The sequence below is a fragment of the Pan paniscus genome, chromosome 11, assembly GCF_029289425.2.
Source record: "Pan paniscus chromosome 11, NHGRI_mPanPan1-v2.0_pri, whole genome shotgun sequence".
In the NCBI taxonomy this organism is placed as follows: Eukaryota; Metazoa; Chordata; class Mammalia; order Primates; family Hominidae; genus Pan; species Pan paniscus.
The window spans coordinates 107384616-107411281 of record NC_073260.2 but is presented as its reverse complement, the minus strand read 5'-3'; the positions used below and the strand labels follow the sequence as shown (position 1 = coordinate 107411281).

The following is a 26666-nucleotide window of genomic DNA, read 5'->3' as shown; positions in this document are numbered from 1 at the left end:
AAAATGACACAACCACTGTAGAAAAGAGTTTGGTGATTCCTCAGTAAATTAAACATATGACCTAGATATTCTACTCATAGGTATATAAACAAAAAATTGAACATAAATGTTCAGACAAAAACCTGTACATGAATGTTTATAGCAGCTCTGTTCACAATAGGCAAAAGGCGGAAAGAACCCAAAGGTCCATTAACAGATGAATGGATAAACAAAATGGAGGATATCCATACAATGGTGTATTTTCAGCTATAAAAAAGAATGAAGTACTAATACATGCCATAACATAGATGAACCTTGAAAGCATTATGCTAATAAAAGAAACCAGACACAAAAGGCCACATATTATATGGTTCCATTGATATGAAATATCCCAAACAGGCAAAACCGTAGAGACATAAAGGGAATTAATGGTTGCTTGGGGCTCGGGGGCAGTGAGAATGTGGAGAGACTAATGTGGGTATGTGGTTTCCGCCTCCGGTGATGAAAATATTCTGGAACCAGATAGTGGTGGTGGTTGCCTAACATGGTGAATGTAGTTAATGCTGCTGAATTGTTCTTTATTTGTAGCCATTTTATTTATTTATTTATTTTTTGAGACAGTCTTGCTTTATCACCCAGACTGGAGTGCAGTGGTGTGATCTTGGCTGTTTGCAACCTCTGCCTCCCGTGTTCCAATGATTCTCCTGCCGTGGCCTCTCTAGTAGCTGGGATTACGGGAATGCACCACCACTCCCAGCTAATTTTTGTATTTTTAGCAGAGACGGGGTTTCATTATGTTGTCCAGGCTGGTCTCGAACTCCTGGTCTCAAGTGATCCACCAGCCTCGGCCTCCCAAAGTGCTGGGATTGCAGTTGTGAGCTACCACGCCTGGCCTATTTGTAGCCATTTAAAATGCCTACGATGGTAAATTTTATGTTGTGTATTTTGCTCCAATAAAGACAAAATTTTAAAAAATGCCTAGTCAAAGAGTCAGGATATTATCCTTTTGGGAGGTCACATATACATATTTATACCACTGCTTTTCAAAAGGATCTTTTTGTGATCAGGTGAAATGATGTCCTTTTGAGTGAATGACATACAGCAATTAAAAATGTGCATTAATACTGATTTGGGGCCAAACACGTAACTTATGTGGTTAGACTTCCCAGTCTTAAGTCTAGTGAAATCTCACAGACTATCAAGACCAAATGTTGTATTTCAAGTCACAGGTGTGGAGACAGGGTAGCGATCAAAGTACAGGTTTTCAGAGTTAAGTGGAATTCAGTGAATTCAAAGCCTAGCTTTTCTGATACTAGACATGGCACTTCAGAGAAGTTATAGTAACCTTGCAAGTCTGTTTCCTCACCAGTAAAAATGGAGATATATAATAATCTAATTGAAGGTGACATATGTATTAAGTGAGTTCATATATGAAAAGTGCTTAGCACTGGACTCAGCATATGGTAAATGTTCAGTAGGTTAGCTAGTTCTAAGGCAGGCTTATAAACATACTTTTTCTAATGTACTCTTTAATAAATTTTTGTGAGGAATTCACCTTCAGTTTGAAAGAAGTCCACTTATCTTGGTTGCCTTGGCAGGATTCTAATTGGGAAGGTGTCTTTTGGCATCCTGACTAGATTCTCATGCAGAAATGGTGATATTTTGATTAAATGAAGTTAACAGTAAAGTGGTCATCTCTCTACTTCTGCTCTCAACCCCCATCTCAGCTTTCCCCAAGTATTCTGGAACCCTTTCTGAAGAAGAGGGCAGTTCTAACTTTCAGGGATATTCTGGTGCCAGCTTAATATGCATCTCATTAATCTTATCAATAGTAACAAAGTATTTGAAGAGCAAAGAAAGATAAGATTACTACCTATTTGAAGTTTATAAAGAAAGCCAGAAGAAAAAGAGAACAAAAGATAAAGTAGGTCTTGTTTCTTCAACCACGCTCCAAATTACTGATTTCAAACTGCTCCAAGGACCCAAACTGTTCAGCAATGTGGGCTACACTTCCTCTGATATCCAGCCAACGCATAAAGAAGCTGACATAAAAACTCAAAGGAAATCATGACTCCTGCAAAACAAAAGACAAAGGGTGTACAAAGGATCATCATTCAAGTTGGAAACCTGCTTGATAGTCCCAGATCAGCACAAGGCTTTCCACATCTCCTTGACATTAGTCAGCTGGATGTCAGCTGTACTACAGCAGTTTTGCCAAGGGGTGTGAAGAAAACACTTAAGTGTAAAACGTATTCCTTGATCCTCAAGGAGCTTACAACAGGGCTGGTGAGATTAGCCGTGTAACTGACACTCCAGGGCGGTCAATGAAACGTGACACACGAGTTGGCAGGGGCCTTGAAGGAGAGGGATTTCACAGTTAAGGATCATTTGGGGCTGGGGGCTTGTCAGGGAAGGCTTTAAGAGGTGGGATGTAAGTGGCAGGCAGGGTTTTAGGTGGGCGGGAAATCCAGGCGATCCTGGCCAAGGACTCAGGCACAGGACGCTGGGATGGCCTGCCCGGTGGACCGGCTTTACCCTTTCGGGCCACGGCGCGTGCGTACCCCAAGGCTCGCGCTGGGCGCATTGCCCGCGGGAAGCCGGCCAGGACCAGAAAACACGGGACACCGCGGGCCAAGGCGGGAAAAGCCTCGCGCATGCGCGGTTCGGCGTTCCGGGCTCGCCGGGTTGGGGAAAGGGAGGTGGAGTTTCCAACAGGGAACTTGACCCGTTAGCAGCCGCAGCCATGGCGGCGCGTTCGCCTCCCTCACCGCACCCTTCGCCCCCAGCGCGACAGTTGGGCCCCAGGTCCCCACGTGTTGGGCGGGGAGCTGAAGTACACGCAATGCGCAGCGAGGCCTCGGGTTTTGCCGGCGCAGCGCGGGAGGTGGTCGCGGACGAAAGTGATAAAATCTGGGTGGGCGAAGAAGGGTCAGGGGGCCGGCGAGGGCCTGGGGGGGCAGCTCCGGCTCATGCTCCCCTCCTCAGCGCGCCCATGGGGTCCAGACGGCTAGAGGGCATCTCGGTAGAGGAGGCGATGGTGACCCGGACGCAGCTGCTGGAGGAAGAGCTGAGGAGCCTAAAGGAGGAGTTGGCCCTGTGTCAGGTATCGAGGACTCTCGCAGCCCCCCTTTCCCCACCACAGCGGGGCCGGGACCCGTGGGGGAGGCGCGCCTTTCTCCCTCTGCCTTGGGACCTACCCCGCCCAGCGACCCTCCCTGGCGGATGCACACCCTGCTTCGCTCGCGGCCGGGGGCTGGAGGGACGCGGCTGCGCCCGGCTCCCCAAACCCGGGCCCCTGCCCCTTTCCAAACTGCGGCCAGACAGGCTTTGCCTCCGCGCACGGGTTTGGTTTTGGTCACTTGGATACTCGCAGTCGCATCCTCTCCGCTTCCCCCCAAAGCCCAAGTTCTTGGTGGTGACGGTAGCTGATACCTGCCGGGGGCCCAGGAGTGACATGCCGTCCACTAGTTGAAATGAACAGGAAAGTGTAAACACTTGGGTTAGAGTAAAATCCATCGATGAAGGAGCCTGTTTTTAAAATTTCAAACCCACACTTGGCTTTGTTTTTACCCAGTCAAACTTAAGTTGTAAACACAGACGAGTAACGTTTAGAAAGTCTCAGAGCCGGGAACTTAACAATAGATGATGCTTGGTACTTGTTTATTAACCAGCTATGGTAATTCTGCGGTCCTTGAGTGAGAAGTCACATTTTCATGTGATCTTGCCAGTGAAAAACATTTGCTAAATCAATTGCATTAACATTACTTTCCTGTTTGTAGAGTTTTTGTAAGGATGGACTTGACTATACTCATGTTCAAAGAGATTGAATTTTCCTTTAGTTTTGCATCCTTACCATCATCTCTTTTGATTTTACCAGAACCTTTAGATAGGGTTGGGAGATTGGATGTGGGAAACTCACTGAACAGTAGATCTTTAAGTCACTCTGTCTTCAACTTAGAAACCAATTAGGAGCTGCTGAACATCAAAGTAACTTTGTGAACAGGATCGTCAGTTTAATAAAACAGTTGATGAAATTCATTCTCTGTCGCCCAGGCTGGAGTGCAGTGGTGCAGTCTCGGCTCACTGCAAGCTCCGCCTCCCGGGTTCACGCCATTCTCCAGCCTCAGCCTCCCGAATAGCTGGGACTACAGGTGTCCGCCACCACGCCCGGCTAATTTTTTGTATTTTTAGTAGAGATGGGGTTTCACCGTGTTAGCCAGGACAGTCTCGATCTCCTGACCTCGTGATCCGCCCGCCTTGGCCTTCCAAAGTGCTGGGATTACAGAAATTCATTCTCTCATAGTTTGTTCTGTTGGATTCTTTTGCCCATTTTATAGGTCCTTGCTGACTGAGTGAAGGATTTAAAAATGGGACCATCTTCAAATTGAATGTGACTTTGGTTAAACAAGGTTGGGACATTTAATGTGGTGCCCTCTTTTCGTTTTACCATTTTTCTGTTCTTCGTTGGATAAGGAGCAAAGGGATAAATAAATGACAACAGTGAATTGAAGCATTTGTCATCTGCAGACCTCACCCTTTGGGGAGTTTTAAGATGTGAACCCATGATAAAGGCCTTTGATACTCTGAGTCCTAATCTAAGACACTCTTTGGCATATTTTCCACACTCTTTCCTCCCACTTCTGCCTCCCCACATAGTTAGGCCTTTAGCTGGCTAAAGAGCTAAGATACTTTTTTATGACCGACTTGGTTAAGGAAGTCAGTCTATTGGAAACAGCCTGATGAACCTCTTCCCACAAATACTTACATTCTTTAAAAATGTGGCTCCAAACATGGTGTTGGCTTTTGTGACCTCGGACATATATAGACTAGGAAAATGATTGACATACTCTTGGCAAATGTAAGAATACAGAGATGGTCATAATAGTCTAGAATGATGATCTCTTAGATTTTGTAATATTAATACTCTTATATAATTGTAGGCAGTATCCCGCACCATAAAAATCTTAGTCAAATCAGACTCCTGCTCTTGGGGAATCTTGGGGAAAAATAGTAATTGAACTCCCAATTGTTTTGTAAAAAAGCATTTAGGTGATTAAATATTCACTTTTATATCTTTTAAAGTATACTCTCCCGCTTATTTATTCAGCTAGAGATCACAGTACCCAAGAATACATAGCATTAAAACTGCTGAAAATTACAACTCGAAGTAAAATTTTGTATCTCAATCTAGTAAGTACACACATATACATACATATATTTTCAGAAAGAATACATACCCTAACACTGTGTGGGCTGATATTTTTTCAGTTCTATTCCTTTAAAAAATGCTGTCCAGATCTAAATTAATTTCAGAACCCAACAAGGCTTGAAACATACAGTTTAGGAAAAAGAACACTGCTAATTAGTGCATGGTCATAAGTAGTAGCTTCATTTAATTTGTTTTGCTTTCACATTCAACTTATGGGGATTCAATGATGTGTGCTTGGTGAAGTTTGAGTAATTCCCCATACCATTCTACATCATTGGAATGCCTCAGAATAAGCATGTAATAGAAAGCAATCAAATGTTTCTCTTAATATCAGCATCTCATCCCACTCTAAGTGATTGTATTATCTAATTAAACTTTAAAAAAATATGGCCCCCTGATTAGCAACTGAACTATAAATAATGCTTATCTGAAGAAAAAGTGATTAATTTCAATGAGGGAAGAAAAGCTATCTGTATTGGACTTACTGAGGGTAGTAGGTTAGCTTCCAAATGTAGCTTTTTCCTAAGGAATTTTTCAAGGGTGTTCCAAAGGGTAATTTTGCATCCATGGCATTTAATGCCCTATTTCACGAATTTAGAACCTAACTCCACTACACTTTTAATTTTGATTATATATTTCAAGAATGTGTTCTGTTTGTGATAAAGGATGCTGGGGCATGTGTATTTGTACATTTATCACCATTTATAGAGTGAGATGAGAAAAAAGTGTTATGTTTACGTAGAAAGAGTAATATGTTTATATAGCATTTATAAAGCTTATTTTTTGGTATCAGGCAAAAATATTGACTAAACCTATAAGCCAGTTTTAGGAAAAAAATTAGGGTATTTAAATGAAATATGAAATTAGTTTCATCATTAAAGCTCATCAACTTTAATGATGAAACCAACTTTTGAAGCAGGCGATGTTGGAATTGTATGTGATCAGAGAAGTCAGCCAGTTATATTTTATGTTAGAAATTTAGATGTGTTAAAACCTCATTTATTCACAAAGAAAAACAAATTTGAGAACTTACTGTGTAATTCCACCAGTTGTTTGTAGCTGTATTCTACTTGGCGAGTCTTTTTGTGAAATTATTTTTCATGCTAATAATTTACTATGTGGCTACCTGGTGCCATATTTTGTAAGTAAACTCTTGACATCCTTTGCCCTGAGCTCTGATGACCAAATATTTGTTTAGATTTAGGAAACAGTTTCAAGTGTTTGTTGAGTTCATTCCTCCAGTAGAGGTCAATTGAGGGCTTAATATATTGCCAACACTAAATTATTTTTTGTGGGACTAGGTACCCAGTGAAAAATGGCAATTTGGGGTGTCTGTGTTTGTATAGATGGTATCTATTTCCATGTCAGTTGATGAAAGACAAAACCAATCCACCTCCAGGGAAATTTAGACCTAGTATTTAGTATTTAGTCAACTGTTTCATAGCCCAAGTTTAATAAACTTTGTGAAAATGATTAGGAATTTTTATTTTTAATTTTTAAAAATTATTATTTGATTCTGTTTGGAAGTTCTATAGTGAGAAAAAAGAATTTTTATTTTATTTTATTTTTTATTTTTAGATGTAGTCTCGCTCTGTCGCCCACGCTGGGGTGCAGTGGTGCAATCTGGGCTCACTGCAACCTCTGCCTCCCTGGTTCAAGCTATGCTCCTGCCTCAGCCTCCTGAGTAGCTGGGATTACAGGTGCATGCCACCACGCCTGGCTGATTTTTGTATTTTTAGTAGAGACGGGGTTTCACCGTGTTGGTCAGGCTGGTCTCAAACTCCTGACCTTGTGATCTGCCCGCCTTGGCCTCCCAAAGTGCTGGGATTACAGATGTGAGCCACTGCGCCTGGCCTGAGAATAAAGAATTTTATAATGACAGTAGTTTGGGAGGCTGAGATGGGCGGATCACTTGGGGTTGGGAGTTTGAGACCAGCCTGGCCAACATGGTGAAACCCAGTCTCTACTAAAATACAAAAATTAGCGGAGTGTGGCAGCATGCACCATTAATCCCAGCTACATGGGAAGCTGAGGCAGGAGAATTGCTTGAACTTGAGAGGCGAAGGTTGCAATGCACTGAGGTTGCACCACTGCACTCCAGCCTGGGCAACAGAGTGAGACTTTGTCTCAAAAAAAAAAAGGAATTTTATAGTGAGTAATGTTAGGTTTTTATTTTTTGTTTTCATTTTATTTGTGACAGTCTCCCTCTGTCACCCACGCTGGAGTACAGTGGTGCAATCATGGCTCATTGCAGTGTTGACCTCCTGGGCTCAAAGGATCCACCCACCTCAGCCTCCAGAGTAGCTAGGACTACAGGTGTGTGCCACCACGCTAGGCTAATTTTTGTATTTTTTGTAGAGATGGGGTCTCTGTCTCCCTGTGTTGCCCAGGTTGGTCTCGAACTTCTGGACTTAAGCCATTTGTCCATCTCAGCCTTATAGGGGTGAGCTACCGCACCTGACCAAGGTTTTTATTTTTGTTATTTAAAAAGAACATCTTTAAGTGCCTGAAGGAAGGGAAAATATAAAGAGAATATGAGTGATTGATAATAGTTTCCTTGTATTAATGTCTGGAACAGTTTGGAAACTAGTTCTGTGTTTTTTCGGGGGGGGACTTTATTTTTTGTATATGAAAGTTTTTTTAGTAATTCTAGGTGTAATCCAAATTGACCATAGTATAGCATTTAAATAACTGAAAAACTCACAAAACTCATACATAACATAGTTCCACAATCCATTTGTAACATTTTATTGTTCACAAAAGAATTTACTGTTTTTCATATCACCAGACTTACTGTACAGCATGGTGTTATAGTTAATAACGATAGATTGTGCACTTGAAAATTACTAAGAGAATAGATTTTAAGTGCTCTCATCACAAAAAAATGTTGGGCGTATGAGGTAATGGTTATGTTTTTTTCTTTGTTTTTTGAGATAGGGTCTTGGTCTATTGCCCAGGCTGTATGGTTTCATGATCATGGCTCATTGTAGCCTTGACCTCCCGGGCTCAGCAATCGTCCCACCCTCAGTCTCCTGAGTAGCTGGAACTACAGGCGTATTCCACTATGGCTAGCTAATTTTTAAGTTTTTTGTGGCGATGGGGGTCTCACTATGTTGCCCAGGCCAGTCTCAAACTCCTGGGCTCAGATGATCCCCTCCCATCTTGGCCTCCCAAAGTGATTACAGATGTGACCCACTGTGCTCGCCCTAATGGTTATGTTAATTAGCTTGATTTAACCATTCTAAAATGTATACATAAAACATTATGTTGTATGCCATAAATATATGCAATTTTTATTTGTTGATTAAAAAATATTAAAAAACAAAATTCCAGAAGAAGAAATGGGTAAATATATTTCTAATCTTGGAATAGAGAAGGCTTTTCTAACTGGTACATAAAATCCATAAGCCATAATTGAAAAGATGGATACATTTGAGTATGTAAAATTAATAACTTGCTTTTTCAAAAAAATCATCATAAATAAGCAACAACAGACTGGGAAGAATATTTCTAACAATGGGTAGACACAAGTCTAATTTTAAGATTTCCTTTAAGTTTCCAACAGCACTTATATTTCATTGACAGAACTTAGTCATATAACCCATAAGGCAAGAGAGGTTGGTCTGTTACTTGGGCAGAATTGTTTCTGTAACTAAAAAGAGAGAATGGATGATGGAGACAGAAATTGAGATATCTGCCACACAAGTAAAACCAAATCACTAAACATACAGGATTATTAAATGAAATGTGCTGTGAAAAATAATTGTAACTGGAAAAGGGGTTGCTAGAGACTTGGGGTTTTGGTGGCTATGATAGTAGTCAGGGAAGAATTCACTTGAGATATTATTTAAGAAAAGGCTTGAATGAATTGAGGGAACACTCTATGTGAAAGTGTGATGGATGATGCAGTATGTGCATTGGCCATATGGAGTCTTGTAGCCTTGACACAGAGTTTGGATTAGTTTCCTAATTTGATGGAAACTCACTGGAGAGTTTTGAGTTGTAAGGCTATGAGACCATGATACATAGCTGGGCAAGAGACGGAATTGACTTGGACTAGGGCGATAGTGGTAGAAGTGGTGAGAGTGGTCAGAATTTGCCTATCATGTAGATAAGGACAGTAGGGTTTATTGATGATTTGGATATGAAGTGTGAGGAGAAAAGAATAACCAAGATTGGCCGGGCACGGTGGCTCATGCCTGTAATCCCAGCACTTTGGGAGGCCGAGGCAGGTAGATCATGAGGTCAGGAGTTCGAGACCAGCCTGGCCAATACGGTGAAACCCTGTCTCTACTAAAAATACAAAAATTAGCTGGGTATGGTGGTGCGTGCCTGTAGTTCCAGCTACTCAGGAGGCTGAGGCAGAAGAATCACTTGAACCTGGGAGGCAGAGGTTGCAGTGAGCCGAGATTGCGCCACTGCACTCCAGCCTGGGCGACAGAGCAAGACTCTGTCTCAGAAAAAAAAAAAAAAAAAAAAAAAAAAGAAGAATAAACAAGATTGACTCCTAAGTTTTAGATCAACCTAACCCTAACACCCGACTCACAGGTGGGCCGCATGCAGCCCAGGATGGCTTTGAATGCAGCCTAACACAAATTCTTAAACTTTCTTAAAACATTGTGAGATTTATTTTGCAATTTTTTTTAGCTCATTAACTATTGTTAGTGTTAGTGTATTTTATATATGGCCCAAGATAATAATTCTTCTTCCACTGTGGCCCAGGGAAGGCAAAACATTGGACACCACTATTTTAGATCTTTGAATAGATGAATAGATGGCAGTATCAGTTTCTGGGAGGGAGAGGGGCAGATTTGTGAGAGGGTAAGGAACCAATAATTTTATTTTGAACAAGTTAAATTTAAGATATCTATTAGATTTTCAAGTGGAATTATTGAATATGCAGTTGGAGATGTAAGTCTGGACCTAAGAGTAGAGGAAATGGCTCTAGATAGAAATGTGGGAGTCTCAGTGTAGAGTTGGTACTTAAAATCATGGGCCTGATATGAGGTCACCTAGGGCAGTGGTTCTCAACCCAGAGTGCACAGATTCACTCGAGGCACTTTTAAAACATACTGATGCTTGGCTCTAACCTAAGGCCAATTAATCAGAATCTCTAATTCATCCCTATTTTTTAAAAGCTCCTCAAAAGAGATACCTGTCAGCCAAGGTTAATAACAACTAACCTAGGTAATAAGGACTGAAACTACCCATTGTCCTTTGGATTTGGCAATATAGAGGACCTTGAATAATGATTTTAGCATAATGGTGGTTAGGAAAATCTTACTAGGAAGCATTATAGAGTGAATGGGAGATAGGAAATAGACATAGTAATTACAGGCAACTCTTTCAAGGAGTTTTGATAAAAGGGGAGCTGAAAATGGGGCAGCAGGGAGGGAAGTTTCCTTTTAGAGCAAGTTTAACTAGATATTTAGCATTTCAACAGTTGCATCCCAAAATATAGGTGATAGAAATAGTAAAAGTGAATATGGATTATCTGTGTAATAACTTTTTAAAATAAAGCTTTACCCCATTCCTTTAAAGAGAATCAGTTGATGTAGTTATACAACTAGGGATCAAGTAATTGTTTTTTCATTTTAAAATTTAATGTAGTATCTTATTTCACTGTCACTACAAAGCAATGCATCTAAATTCTCTTTTATTTCTTTAAGGCTGATAAAGAATTTGTATGGTCTTTGTGGAAACGTCTCCAGGTTACAAACCCAGATCTCACACAAGTGGTCAGTTTGGTTGTGGAAAGGTGAGCTCTCAAATTATTTTTTCATGAGTATTTGGTGTGTTGAGTTTGTTTCTCTTCATTATTAAAGTTAGTACTTATCATTAATCTCCTAAAGAGATTCATTTAATTTCTTAATAAATGTGGAGCTAAAAATTAAAATTGTTGGATTTATTATGAAGGGTGCCAGTTCAAGTACAGGTATGCCCTGTTCCTGTTCATATTCTGACATATTTGGAGAGTGTGTAGCTAAGAGATAAAACTATGTCTTAAATACTGTGTGTGTGTGTGTCTTGAGCTGTTACAGTTCAACCTTAAAAGTTGGCGAAGTCCCTGTTGTTTGACTTTTTACGCCATAGACTGCCTCTGTAGGGAACTTACTAGATGTGACTCAGTTTTCCCCTTAGATAATTGCAGTGTGTAATTGAAAGCCTGGGGTGACCTTGCCAGTGTAGAGTAAGTGTTCTGGAATAGGTTAAAGGATTTTACTTAGCACTCCATATTATCCTGTAGGAACTGCCTAGTCATTTAACTGTAGATTGTTGGGCCTCTCCTTGGTTATTAGAAACAGTGGAATGATGCTGGGTTCTCTCTATCAAACATTTGGTATACAGTATTCCCATGACACTTAGCACAGCAATTAAAACACTTGCTTTCTTAGTAAATGGATTTTATTATACTTTTTAAATGAGAAGCTAAGCATATGGATACCTTTTCCTTTTTTAAAAATTGGAATCATGATCCTAAAATCTGAATATCATTTTTTATTACTTGAATTATATTCACCCTTGTAGTCTCTAGTCCTGGGATCATTCCAGCGTTGTCTGAGATTTGGCTTGTTAAAAATCTATGATACATGCCTGAGTATGTCTAATTTTACTATCTTTGGTTATTATGAACACTTAAAATAGTATAATCAGTTTCTTCTCATGTTGCTTGTACGTCTAATTCATCAATCATTTTTTTCCTTCTGATGATCAGAATTAAGTCTTTTGTTGAAGTACCCTTGTTACTTCCTCAATCATTTTTGAGATGAAATGTGATCACTCTCAGACTCCCTCTGTTTTTTTAGTAGAATAAGCCTTCTAGAGAAGCCTTGGGACTTCAATTGTCATTTCCATGATTCTTTATTCTCCTCTCCTTTTATTTGTTATTTTTTAAAACTTTCTAAACCTATCCATAATTTTTACTTTTCTCTTGGTTAAACAGAAGCAGATATTAAATTATTGTTAGGTCATTTTCCTCATTCTTTACAATGTCTGTTTTTCATATTTATAATATACAGAGTATATATTCATATAACATAAAATTTATAAATAAATGTACATATGTATATTAGACGTAGGTGTTCAAAAGTCTTGTTGATAAGGTGTAATGAGAAATTTTGGAGATTACTGCTTTATAACTATGACTGTCAAAATTTAGTGTGCACAAGTTATACTTGGAGAATTTATTAAAATGAAGATCTCTGGGCCTTTTACCTGATCTACTGAATCTCTAGGGGTGGGACCTAGATTTAAAATAAAGTTTAAAATAACATTTCCAGGTAATTCTGATGTCTGTAGATTACACTGTGAGATACTTTGGATTTTGAGTTTATTTTTGAAATTGGAAACGATAAGTGGCATTTATAATTTTATGACTATGTAAATATTTCCTAGAGAACCATGTAGTATGTTCACATCCATTGAGAAGTGAAAATGATATGCTGAATATTCAACCTATGTCTGTTAAAAAGAATATTCTAAATATCAAGGTCAAATAGCTGATCTTTCTGTATAGTCCATTAGTTATCCAAATTATGATCCATTTAGGTCTGTTTAATTTTTAAACCGTGGACTTCCTGGACAGCATTTCCCCCCTGGAATTTCTGATTGCCCTTCTCTTTACTTTTTCTTATAAAGAATGTCTACGTTCTTTGTCAGACATTTGTATAACAGGCTGAGAACATTTTTCCTTTTCCTCTTTGGCTTATGGTATGGATTTGGACAAATTACTTTCTAAACCTACTCAAGTTTGTCATCATAGGTTTTCTTTTCGTTGTACAGCTGAACTTATTACACAGTTTCTAGGATGCCAGATTACCCTTTTCTTTTTTGTCGGATTATTTTCAAGTATTTTTTTTCTCAGAAAGGATGGACAGGTGGTACGTTTTCTGACTCCTTAAATGACTGAAAATGTCTTTCTTTTGCCCTTAAGCTTAGTTGGCACTTTAGCTGAACATAATATTTTATGTCCATGAATTTTTGCCTTGGATTTTTGAAAGCATAGTTCTGTTATCTAAATTGAGCATACAGTAATGCTACCAAGGAGCCCATCAGTGTGATTCTTGTTTCTTCCTAGATACTTGCTTGAAGCTTGTAGGTTTTTCTCTTTAGGTGCGCTATTGTAAAATCTCAACATCATCTGTTTATTTGGGTCCTTTGAAAATTTATCCTTCTTAGCCTTTGGTGGGCCTTTCCATTTCAAAACTTAAGATTTTCTTTTGATTGATAAAATGTTCTCATATTTTTTCTTCATTGTATTCTTTGTTTTAGCCCTCTGTTAGAGGTTGGATCTTATGGATTTGACCTTCTTCTCTCTTTTCTCTCTTATCTCATGTTTTCCATCTTTTTATCTTTTGTTGTATCTCCTCAGTGGCCTTTGTACTTTTTGTTCCATCAGTAAGTGGAATTCTTCTGTTTGCTCTATGCTATGATCTGAATGTTGGTGTCCCCCCAAAATTCATATGTTGAACCCTAATACCCAATGTGATAATATTGATGAGGCCTTTTGGAAGTGATTACATCATGAGGGCTCGGCCCTCATAAATGGGATTAGTGCCCTTATAAAGGGGTTTAAGGAGCCTCCCTTCTCTTCTGCCATGTGAGGATACAGAAGGTGTCATTTACGTGGAACAGACCCTTACCAGACACTGAATCTGCTGGTGCCTTGATCTTGGACTTTTCAGCCTCCAGAGCCGTGAGCAATACATTTCTGTTGTTTGTAAATTACCCAATCTTAGGTATTTTGTTATAGCAGCCCAAATGGATGAAGATTCTCTTTGATTATTTGAATTTTAAAATTTTAGAAATCAAATTATTACTTCTAAAAATTACTTATTTTTTAATTTTTTCCTTTTTCAAAGTAGCTTTCTTTAATAGAATAATTTTTTAATCTTTCTGATTATAATTTTTGAATTCTTTTCTGTTTCTTGCATTATCTTTGTTTTCTGTTGGGTAACTTCTGTTTGTTCTTCCTAGTCTTTCTCTGTTTTAAATTAAAAAAAATTTCCTTCTCTTTGATGCTGTTGATTTTCTTCAAGTGTATAATGAACCTTCACTGCCTTGCTTTATATAGGTATGTTGCTCATATGGGTTTGCTTTGTGTTTTTTGTATATCTGTTTACCAGAAGGTTTCTCCTTTGAATGTAAGGATTGCCTATGGGCTTTTTGTAAGGCTTGGGGAAGGGCCTATCCACAGGCTTTCCTGAAAGGTGTGTAGTAGATAGACTTCATTGTAGTGAATGAGAGTTAGGTCCTTTAAGTCAGGCCCTTTTCTAATTCTGTTGCTTGCCCAACGCTCTGAGTAGGGATCTTTGCCGGACAAATGGTTTTGAATGCAGTTTTTGGCCATTTGATGTAGGCAAATGCTGCTGGTAGCTGTTCTGAACATGGATGAGTGGGAGGCTCGGCTTTTTTTGGTGAATGGTTTCTTAATTAATTGTTTTGATTCCTGTGGGCTTCTGCTCTCTGTACTTACTAATTGGGTACTTGTAAGCCTTTCTGGGGCCTCTTCTATGAAAAGCAGCATCCTCTTCTGTAGACTTCTATTTAGGTTTTGGATCATAATTTTTCTCCCTTGGTTTATTTGTCTCTATGAGTCTATGCTTCTGTTTTTAAGATATTTGTCAAATTTATAGTTCATTTATGGCTGCTGCTGTTGTTTCCCATGCTGATAAGGATTTATTTAATGTGGTGTGACTTGGGATTCTCAGTGTTGTGTTGTTAGCTCATCCACTCAGAAAGAAGTATAATATCATTTTTAGGGTTATAGTATATTCTATTATTTAGATATAGCATATTTGTATTTAACCACTGTAATTTTGTTGTACATTAGGGCTATTTTTAAAAATAGTATAATAATGCCGTGATGAATGGCTTTTTGGATAAAGTTTGCCCTGTATTATTGGTTTCAACCGGTTGTGCTACCGACCTAGTGAATAGAGGCTGAGATTGCTAAACATCTTGAAATGAAAAGAATAATCCTGCCCAATTAAAGAATTATGCTACTATACTTCATATGCCAGTAGTACCCATTTGGACTGTCTGTGTAGATGTGTTGTGTGTATATGCTTTACTTTTTATTATGGAGAAATTTTAATTAGATGCAAAGACAGAGAGAATACATTATTGAACACTCACGTGTACCCATCACTCACCTTGAACCGTTCTCAACACACGGACAATCTTGTTTCATCTATAAACCTCTATTCTCTCTCTCCTTCTACCACTAATGAATTTTGAAGCAAATCCTAGATATCATGCTATTTTACCTACAGTTACTTTAGTGTTTACAGACAATTCTAGTTATTAACAGTGATGTTCTGTAAAGTCACTACAAATACTTAATTAGCTAACACTGAACTATTACTCCTAGAGGAAGTAAGGGGTTAGTTTCCTGTAAGCCTCTGGTCACAACAATTTTGTCAACTGATGAATACATAGCCTCATTTTATGTGTGTTTCTGTTTAAAGATACTTCATTTATTGTTGATTCATTGACGTCGAACTCTTGGCCAACAGCACTGTTAACTCATGCCTGAACAAAGCTTATCTAACCCATTGTTTTCTCCCTATGGCATGTCACAACCTTCTTAGGAACACTAGCCAGCACTTCAGCACTGTGCTTGATGATCATTTGAAGGACTGAAGTCATCAAAAACAAGCACCAAAATGTGACAAATGTGGTACTAAATAAACCGTGAAAAGGAAACTTGTGTTTATAGTATAAGAGTGAACATATGTGTGCATGAGTATTTATTGTAGAATGATTTATAATCCTTTGGGTATATGCCTAGTAATGGGATTGCTGGGCCAAATGGTATAAGAGCTGAAGCAGAGTGTCACTTTATTTGACATCAGTTGGAAACATGTGGGTTGTGTGACTCAAATTTTTTGCCACTTTCTGTGTACCTGCAAATGACTACAATAGTGCCACAATAATTTTTTTATTTTTATTTTTATGATTATACTTTAAGTTCTGGGTTACATGGGCAGAACGTGCAGTTTGTTATGTAGGTATACACGTGCCCTGGTGGTTTGCTGCACCCATCAACCTGTCACCTACATTACGTATTTCTCCTAATGTTATCCCTCCCGTAGCCCCCACCTCCGACAGGACCCAGTGTGTGATGTTCCCCTCCCTGTGTCCATGTGTTCTCATTGTTCAACTCCCACTAATGAGTGAGAACATGCAGTGTTTGGTTTTCTGATCTTGTGATAGTTTGCTGAGAATGATGGTTTCCAGCTTCATCCATGTCCCTGCAAAGGACATAAACTCATCCTTTTTATGGCTGCATAGTATTCCATGGTGTATATGTGCCACATTTTCTTTATCCAGTCTATCATTGATGGACATTTGGGTTGGTTCCAACTCTTTGCTATTGTGAATACTGCCACAGTGAACATATGTGTGCATGAGTATTTATTGTAGAATGATTTATAATCCTTTGGGTATATGCCTAGTAATGGGATTGCTGGGCCAAATGGTATTTCTAGTTCTAGATCCTTGAGGAATCGCCACACTATCTTCCACAATGGTTGAACTAATTTACACCCCCACCAACAGTGTAAAAGTGTTTCTATTTCTCCAGATTCTCTCCAGCATCTGTTGTTTCCTGACTTTTTTTATTTTCTTTCTTTTTTTCTTTTTTTTTTTTAGAGACTGAGTCTCGCTCTGTCGCCCAGGCTGGAGTGCAGTGGCTCCATCTCAGCTCACTGCAAGCTCTGCCTCCCGGGTTCATGCCATTCTCCTGCCTCAGCCCCCCAAGTAGCTGGGACTACAGGCGCCCGCCACCATGCCTGGCTAATTTTTTGTATTTTTAGTAGAGATGGGGTTTCACCATGTTAGCCAGGATGGTCTCGATCTCCTGATCTTGTGATCTGCCCGCCTTGGCCTCCCAAAGCACTGGGATTACAGGCATGAGCCACTGCACCCGGCCTGTTTCCTGACTTTTTAATGATCACAATTCTAACTGGCGTGAGATGGTATCTCGTTGTGGTTTTGATTTGCATTTCTCTAATGACCAGTGATGATGAGCATTTTTTCATATGTCTGTTGGCTGCATAAATGTTTTCTTGTGAGAAGTGTCTGTTCATATCCTTTGCCAATTTTTTGAGGGAATTTTTTTTTCTGGTAGATTTGTTTAAGTTCTTTGTAGATTCTGGATATTAGCCCTTTGTCAGATGGATAGATTGCAAAAATTTTCTCCCATTCTATAGGTTGCCTGTTCACTCTGATGATAGTTTGTTTTGCTGTGCAGAAGCTCTTTAGTTTAATTAGATCCTATTTGTCTATTTTGGCTTTTGTTGCCATTGCTTTTGGTGTTTTGGACATGAAGTCTTTGCCCATGCATATGTCCTGAATGGTATTGCCCAGGTTTTCTTCTAAGATTTTTATGGTCCTAGGTCTTACGTTTAAGTCTTTGATACATCTTGAGTTTATTTTTGTAAAAGGTGTAAGTAAGGGGTCCAGTTTCAGTTGTCTGCATATGGCTAGCCAGTTTTCCCAACACCATTTATTAAATAGGGAATCTTTTCTCCATTGCTTGTGTGTGTCAGGTTTGTCAAAGATCAGATGGTTGTAGCTGTGTGGTGTTATTTCTGAGGCCTCCATTCTGTTCCATTGGTCTATATATCTGTTTTGGTACCAGTACATGCTGTTTTGGTTACTGTAGCCTTGAAGTGTAGTTTGAAGTCAGGTAGCATGATGCCTCCAGCTTTGTCCTTCTTGCCCAGGAGTGCCTTGGCTATGCGGGCTCTTTTTTGGTTCCATATGAACTTTAAAGTAGTTTTTTCCAATTCTGTGAAGAAAGTCTGTGGTAGCTTGATGGGGACAGCATTGAATCTATAAATTACTTTGGGCAGTATGGCCATTTTCACGATATTGATTCTTCCTATCCATGAGCAAGGAATTTTTTTCCATTTGTTTGTGTCCTCTCTTACTTCCTTGAGCAGTAGTTTGTAGTTCTCCTTGAACAGGTCCTTCACATCCTTTGTAAGTTGTATTCCTAGGTATTTTACTCTCTTAGTAGCAGTTGTGAATGGGAGTTCACTCATGGTTTGGCTGTTTGTCTGTTATTGGTGTATAGGAATGCTTGTGATTTTTGCACATTGATTTTGTATCCTGAGACTTTACTGAAGTTGCTTATCAGCTTAAGGAGAATTTGGGCTGAGACCATGGGGTTTTCTAAATGTACAATCATGTCATCTGCAAACAGAGACAAATTGACTTCCTCTCTTCCTATTTGGATATGCTTTATTGCTTTCTCTTGCCTGATTGCCCTGGCCAGAACTTCCAATATTATGTTGAATAGGAGTAGTGAGAGAGGGCATCCTTGTCTTATGCTGGTTTTCAAAGGGAATGCTTTGAGTTTTTGCCCTATCAGTATGGTATTGGCTATGGATTTCTCATAAATAGCTCTTATTATTTTGAAATATGTCCCATTGATACCTAGTTTATTGAGAGTTTTTGGCATGAATGGGTGTTGAATTTTATCGAAGGCCTTTTTCTGCATCTATTGAGATAATCGTGTGGTTTTTGTCATTGGTTCTGTTTATGTGATGGTTCTGTTTATGTGATTACATTTATTGATTTGCATATGTTGAACCAGCCTTGCATCCCAGGGATGAAGCCAACTTCATCATGGTGGATAAGCTTTTTGATGTGCTGCTGGATTTGGTTTGCCACTATTTTATTGAGAATTTTCACATCGATGTTCCTCAGGGATATTGGCCTGAAATTTTCTTTTTTTGTTGTGTCTCTGCCAGGTTTTGGTATCAGGATGATGCTGGCCTCATAAAATGAGTTAGGGAGGAGTCCCTCTTTTTCTGTTGTTTGGAATAGTTTCAGAAGGAATGGTACCAGCTCCTCTTTGTACCTCTGGTAGAATTCGGCTGTGAATCCATCTAGTCCTTGACTTTTTTTGGTTGGTAGGCTGTTAATTACTGTCTCAATTTCAGAACTTGTTATTGGTCTATTCCAGGATTCGATTTCTTCCTGTCTTGGAATTGGGAGGGTGTATGTGTCCAGGAATTTATCCATTTTTTCTAGATTTTCTAGTTTATTTGCATAGAGGTGTTTATAGTATTCTCTGATGGTAGTTTGTATTTCTTTGGGATCAGTGGTGATATCCCCTATATCTTTTTTTATGGCATCTATTTGATTCTTCTTGCTTTTCTCCTTTATTAGTCTGGCTAGCAGTCTATCTGTTTTGTTGATGTTTTCAAAAAACCAGCTCCTGCATTCACTGAGTTTTTGAAGGGTTTTTTATGTCTCTATTTCCTTCAGTTTTGCTCTGAACTTAGTTATTTCTTGTCTTCTGCTAGCTTTTGAATTTGTTTGCTGTTGCTTCTCTAGTCCTTTTAATTGTGATGTTAGGGTGTCAATTTTAGATCTTTCCTGCTTTCTCTTGTGGGCATTTAGTACTGTAAATTTCCCCTAAACACTGCTTTAGCTGTGTCCCAGAGATTTGGGTACGTTGTCTCTTTGTTCTCATTGGTTTCAAAGAATATCTTTATTTCTGCCTTCATTTCGTTATTTACCCGGTAGTCATTCAGGAGCAGGTTGTTCCGTTTCCATGTATTTGTGCAGTTTTGAGTGAGTTTCTTAATCCTGAGTTCTAATTTGGTTGCACTGTGGTCTGAGAGACTGTTTATTATGATTTCTGTTCTTTTGCATTTGCTGAGTAGTGTTTTACTTGCAATTATGTGGTCAATTTTAGAATAAATGTGATGTGGTGCTGAGAAGAACGTATATTCTGTTGATTTGGGGTGGAGAGTTCTGTAGATGTCTATTAGGTCCCCCTGGTCCAGAGCTCAGTTCAAGTCCTGAATATCCTTGTTAATTTTCTGTTTCATTGATCTGTCTGATATTGACAGTGGGGTGTCAAACTCACCCACTATTATTGTGTGGGAGTCTAAGTCTGTTTGTAGGTGTCTAAGAACTTGTTTTATGAATCTGGGTGTTCCCGTATTGGGTGCATATATATTTAGGATAGTTCACTCTTGCTGCATTGATCCCTTTACCATCATGTAATACCCTTCTTTGTCTCTTTTGATCTTTGTTGGTTTAAGATCTGTTTTATCAGAGATTAGGATTGCAACTCCTGCTTTTTTTTGCTTTCCATTTGCTTGGTAAATATTCTTCCATCCCTGTATTTTGAGCCTATGTGTGTCTTTGCACATGAGATGGTTCTCCTGAATACAGCACACTGATGGGTCTTGACTCTTTATCCAATTTGGCAGTCTGTGTCTTTTAATTGGGGCACTTAGCCCATTTACATTTAAGGTTAATATTTTTATATGTGAATTTGATCCTGTCATGATGCTAGCTGGTTGTTTTGCCCATTAGTTAATGCAGTTTCTTCATAGTGTCAATGTTCTTTACAATTTGGTATGTTTTTGCAGTGGCCGATACCGGTTGTTCCTTTCCATGTGTAGTGCTTCTTTCAGAAGCTCTTGTAAGGCAGGTCTGGTGGTGACAAAATCCCTCAGCATTTGCTTGTCTGTAAAGGACTTTATTTCTCCTTCGCTTATGAAGCTTAGTTTGGATGGATATGAAATTCTGGTTTGAAAATTGTTTTCTTTAAGAACATTGAATATTGGCCTTAACTCTCTTCTGGCTTGTAGGGTTTCTCCAGAGAGAGAGATCTGTTGTTAGTCTGATGGGCTTCCCTTTGCGGGTAACCCAATCTTTCTTACTGCCCTTAACATTTTTTCTTTCATTTCAACCTTGGCGAATCTGATGATTATGTGTCTTGGGGTTGCTCTTCTCAAGGAGTATCTTTGTGGCATTCTCTCTATTTCCTGAATTTGAATGTTGTCCTGTCTTGCTAGGTTGGAGAAGTTCTCCTGGATAATATCCTGAAGAGTGTTTTCCAACTCGGTTCCATTCTCTCCGTCACTTTCAGGTACACCAATCAAATGTAGACTTGGTCTTTTCACATAGTCCCATATTTCTTGGAGGCTTTGTTTTTCCTTTTTTTTCCATTTTCTCTAATCTTGTCTTCTCTGTTTATTTCATTAAGTGGATCTTCAATCAATGATATCTTTTCTTCTGCTTGATCGATTCGGCTATTGATACTTGTGTAGTCTTCACAAAGTTCTCATGCTGTGTTTTTCAGCTCTGTGAGGTCTTTTATGTTCTTCTCTACATTGGTTATTCTAGTTAGCCATTTGACTGACTCTTTTTCAAGGTTCTTAGCTTCCTTGCATTAGGTTAGAACATGGTCCTTTAGCTCAGAGTTGTTTGTTATTACCCACCTTCTGAAGCCTACTTCTGTCAGTTCGTCAAACTCATTCTCTGTCCAGCTTTGTTCCCTTGCTGGCGAGGAGTTGTCATCCTTTGGAAGAGGAGAGGTATTGTGGTTTTTAGAATTTTCAGCCTTTTTGCACTGTTTTTTCCCCATCTTTGTGGATTTATCTTCCTTTGATCTTTGATGTTGGTAACCTTTGGATGGGGTCTTTGAGTGGATGTGCTAATCCTTTCTGTTTGTTTGTTTTCCTTCTGACAGTCAGGCCCCTCTTCTGCAGGTGTGTTGGAGTTTGCTGGAGGTCCACTCCTGACCCTGTTTGCTTGGGTATCACCAGTAAAGGCTGCAGAGCAGCAAAGATTGCTGCCTGTTCTTTCCTCTGGAAGCTTCGACCCAGTGGGGCACCTGCCAGATGCCAGCCAGAACTCTCCTGTATGAGGTGTCTGTTGGCCCCAACTGGGAGATATTGACAGGTGAAGCCAGCTGGGCTTCTGGGTTGGGTGGGGACTTGGAGAACTTCTCTGTCTAGCTGAAGGATTGTAAACACACCAATCAGCACTCTGTAAAAACGGACCAATCAGCACTCTGTAAAATGGACCAATCAGCGCTCTGTAAAATGGACTAATTAGCAGGACGTGGGCGGGGCCAAATAAGGGAATAAAAGCTGGCCATCTGAGCCAGCAGGGGCAACCTGCTGGGGTCCCCTTCCATACTGTGGAAGCTGTGTTCTTTCGCTCTTCACAATAAATCTTGCTGCTGCTCACTGTTTGGGTCCGCACTACCTTTATGAGCTGTAACACTCACTGCGAAGGTCTACGGCTTCACTCCTGAAGTCAGCAAGACCACGAACCCACTGGAAGGAAGAAACTCTGGACACATCTGAACATCTGAAGGAACAAACTCTGGACACACCATCTTTAAGAACTGTAACACTCACCGCGAGGGTCCGCGGCTTCATTCTTGAAGTCAGCAAGACCAAGAACCCACCAGAAGGAACCAATTCCAGACACAGTATCTCCCAGTCAGTATACATGGGAGTCAGGGACCCACTTGAGGAGGCAGACTGACCCTTAGCAGAGCTGGAACGCTGTGCTGGGAGGTCCAGTGCTCTCTTTAGAGCTGTCAGACAGGGATGTTTAAGTCTGCTATAAGCCCCTGACTGGGGCTGCTGCCTTTTTTATAGAGATGCCCTGTCCAGAGAGGAGCAATCTGGCAGTCTGGCCACAGCAGTTTTGCTGAGCTGCAGTGGGCTCTGCCCAGTTCGAACTTCCCAGCAGCTTTGTTTACACTGTGGCCGTAAAACTGCCTACTCAAGCCTCAGCAATGGCGGACGCCCTTCCCCCACCAACCTTGACTGTCCCAGGTGGATCTCAGATTGCTGCTGTGCTGGCAGCCAGAATTTAAAGCCAGTAGATCTTAGTTTCTTGGGCTCCGTGGGGGTGGGACCTGCTGAGCCAGACCACTTGGCTTCATGGCTTCTCTCTGGCTTGTGTTCTGGGCGCCACTAGGGTATGGAAAAAAAAAAAAGCTCCTGCAGCTAGTTCGGTGTCTGCCCAATTGGCTGCCCAGTTTTGTGCTTGAAACCCGGGGCCCTGGTGGGGTAGGCACTGGAGGGAATCTCCTGGTTTGCGGGATGTAAAGACCGTGGGACAAGCACAGTATCTGTGCCGGAGTTCCTTGGACTCAGTCCTTCATGGCTTCCCTTAGGTAGGGGAGAAAATTCCCCCACCCCTTGCACTTCCAGGTGAGGCGGTGCCCCACCCTGCTTCGGCTAGCCCTCTGTGGGCTGCACCCACTGTTCAGCGAGTCCCAGTGAGATGAACCGGGTACTTCAGTTGGAAATGCAGAAATCACTCACCTTCTGTGTTGATCTTGCTGAGCTGCAGACCAGTGCTGTTCCCTTTCGGCCATCTTGAATCTCAGTAGTGCCACAATTATTGAGTTTCGTGTTAACAAATAAATTGTATTGAGTAGGCCAGTTTACAAATTCTGAATCCATGAATAAGGACTATCTCTAAAAGATAAGGGGTGTTTTAACAGAACCATCGTATCATCATCATGCTTTGAATTCTATAATTATTCTCTATTATAATTAAATATCTAGTCCGTTTTCACATTTCTCGGATTGTCTAATACCTTTTTTAAAAAAGGTTGGTTTGTTCCTAGGAGGATCAAACATGCATAGTCTACCTGCTGAATATATAGGTTCATTTTTTTCCTCTTCCATCTTTCTTACTCTTTTTTTCCTTGCAATTTATTTTTGGAATAAATTGGGTTATTTATTCTGTAGAGTTTCCCCAAATCTGGCTTATTGTAGTACTCTGTACCCTATAGTTGCCATAAATAGGATCTTATTCAGATTCATTTTTGATATTTTGGCAAAAATAATCTTTTTAGATGTTACTATTTACAAGGCTTACTGTGGAGATTTTACAGGTTCAGTTCCAGACCACTGCAATAAAGCAAATATTGCAATAAAGCAAATATTACAATAAAGCAAGTCACACAAATTTTTTAGTTTCCCATTGCATATAAAAGTTATATTCAGAATGATTTATAATTGAAATAATAAAATAGAATTGAAAGCACTCTATATTAGCTAGCCTATGGACTTAATCCTTTGGGAAGCAATGTAATTGTGTAAAGTAGCAATTAATGTTGCTAGGTACAAAGTTGTATTTAAATTTGTAATTATGTAGAATTGATATCACACTATGTAGAAAGATACTGGAGGCTGAAGTGGACGCCACAACAAATAATGTTAGTGATAACACTGTCTACTGTCTCCTCGATAGAAAATAAAGAACGGAAGGAGAATGCAGCAAAACACATTGGGGTCTTGGTTGAGTGTTAGTGTTGTTCATTGAGCAACTTCAGCCAGCATGTTTTGAGAAGACTCTTTTTCTGATACCATTTGGCCTGAATCCCCATTCTTCAGTCATAGTGTCATGACTTACCGTGTTTCAAAACCATAGCATAATATATTTGCTGATAACAATCAATACGTACCAAATATTAGTAATGATTTATCTTTTTCCATTAGAGAGGCTTCAGGATTATCCTTTGCTAATACCATTACTTTTTACTAAAATTTCATGTGCTTTCCTGAGTGAGAAGATGTCTGAAGAATGAGAAGGTTGAAGCAAGGTGAAGGTAGAGAAAGGGGGTGGGGTGGAAGAAAGAAGAGAAAAGAGCATTTCCTCAATGTGAAAGTTAATTTTAATTATCAATTTGACTGGGCCATCGGATGCCCAGATATTTGGATTAACGTTAGTTTTGGATGTGTTTGTGACAGTGCTTCTGGAAGAGATTAGCGTTTGAATTGATGAACTGAGTAAAGCAGACTGCCCTCTCCAATGTGGGTGGCCATCATCCGGTCATTTGAGGCCTGAATAGAACATGAAGGCTGAGGAAAGTTGAATTTGCTCTCTGCTATGATAATATGTCTTTGCCAAGCATGCCAGACATGTATGTCATATTTTTTACTTAGTACTTATTTGTGAATAAGTATAAGAAAATGATCGCTTATCAGTAGTACATAAATTTAGATTCAGGAAGGATAGTGATGCAAAGCAACCACAGGTTGTCCACATGGGTAGCTGAGATAGTGACACCTTTGCTTTCTGAGGGATCAGTGTTCACAAACATTGTTTTAAGCACAAAATCATTAAAAAATATTAATTAAAACTACCTTCAGGCTATGTATGTAAGATATATGTTAAACAGAAATCAATTTTGTGTTTAGGCTTGGTTCCCATTGCCAAGATAGCTCATTTATGTATATGAAAATATTCTGAAATCCAAAATTTGAAACACTTCTGATCCCAACCATGTCAGATAAGGGATACCCAACCTGTATCTTTTCTGTCTGTTGAGATGATCATGTGATTTTTGTTTTGTATTCTATTGATGTGATGTAGTACATAAATTGATTTTCATATGTTAACTCAACCTTGCATCTGTAGGATAAATTCTTGGTCATGGTATATAATTTTTTTATATGTTCCTGAATTTGGCTTGCTGGTATGTTGCTGAGGACTTTTACATACCTATTTATAAGAGGTACTATAGTTTTCTTTTCTTGTAATGTCTTTGCTTTTTATATGAGGATAATAGCCTTGTAAAATGATTTGGGAAGTGTTTCCTTATATTTTATGAAGAATTTTTGAAGAATTGGTATTAATTCTTTTTTAAATATTTGGTAGAATTCAGTAGTAAATCCATTCAGGTCTAGGCTTTTCTTTGTGGGTAATTTTATAGTTATGAGTTCATTTTCTTTACTTGTTATAGGTTGATTCAGATTTTCTATTTTTTCTTGAGTCAGTTTTGGTAGTTTGTGTCTTTCTAAGAATTTTCACATTTCTTCTAGGTTATCTAATTTGCTGGGTCTAGTTGTTCATAGTATTCCTTACATTTTTATAGTTTTTTAAAGATTGGTGATATCCCCCCTTTTATTTCTGATTCTCGTAATTTTAGGCTTCTCTTTATCATGATCAGTCTAGCTAAAGGTTTGTCAATTTTGTTGATCTTTTTGAAGAACCACCTTTTGGCTGTATTGTTCTTTCTCTTCTGTTTTTCTTTTCTCTATTGTATTAATTTCTCCACTAATTTTTATTATTTCCTTCATTCTGCTTGCTTTAGGTTTAGTTTGCTTTTATTTTTATTGACTTGAGACTTTTCCACTTCCTTGATATAGGCATTTATAGTTATATCCTTCCATCTTAGCACTGCTTTAGCTGCATTTCGTAAGTTGTTATATTTTGTTTTTATTTTCGCTAATCTCAGAGTGAGGTCCTCTTTGACCTGTTGCTTATTTAGAAGTGTGTTGTTTAATTTCCACTTATTTGTGAGCTTCTCAGTTTTCCAATTTTGATTCTGATTTCCAATTTTGTTCCATTGCATTAAAATTTATTGACATTTGTTTTATGGCCAAGCATATGGTCTATCCTGACTAGACCTTCTAAGCTTGAACTTCTCTACACTGTGTTGCAAATAAAGTCAGTTTCTTTGGAAAGAGATTAGGCCTTGTTTTACATACTGCTTTTCCTTTCAAGCAAAGTCTCTGAGTCAGGCCTCTGGAGCTGAGGATGTGAACAATATTATGCTGCTCTTTGAGTGACCCCCCAACTCTAGGAGCTGATTGCTTAGTGGAAGGGAGGCAGCAGCCTAAGGTTCTCTTGGCTTGCCTCTCCTGGCATGACACCCGTGCATCACAAGCTGGGGTCTCAAAAT

At 39.3% G+C, this 26666-nt stretch overlaps 1 protein-coding gene across 3 annotated transcripts in view; it reads left to right on the top strand.

Moving 5' to 3' along the window:
• Positions 1-2480: 2480 nt before the first annotated feature.
• Positions 2481-26666, top strand: part of CNTLN (centlein) — a 352494-nt gene continuing 328308 nt past the window's right edge. The window contains exons 1-2 of one of the 3 annotated variants that reach the window (XM_003822610.6): positions 2481-3082; positions 10858-10946. In XM_003822610.6, the coding sequence (XP_003822658.3) occupies positions 2723-3082; positions 10858-10946 (449 nt within the window). In that variant the 5' untranslated portion in view covers positions 2481-2722. The remainder of the gene's footprint in view (positions 3083-10857; positions 10947-26666) is intronic. The other 2 variants (XM_008976187.4, XM_008976184.5) reach the window with 2 other exon arrangements.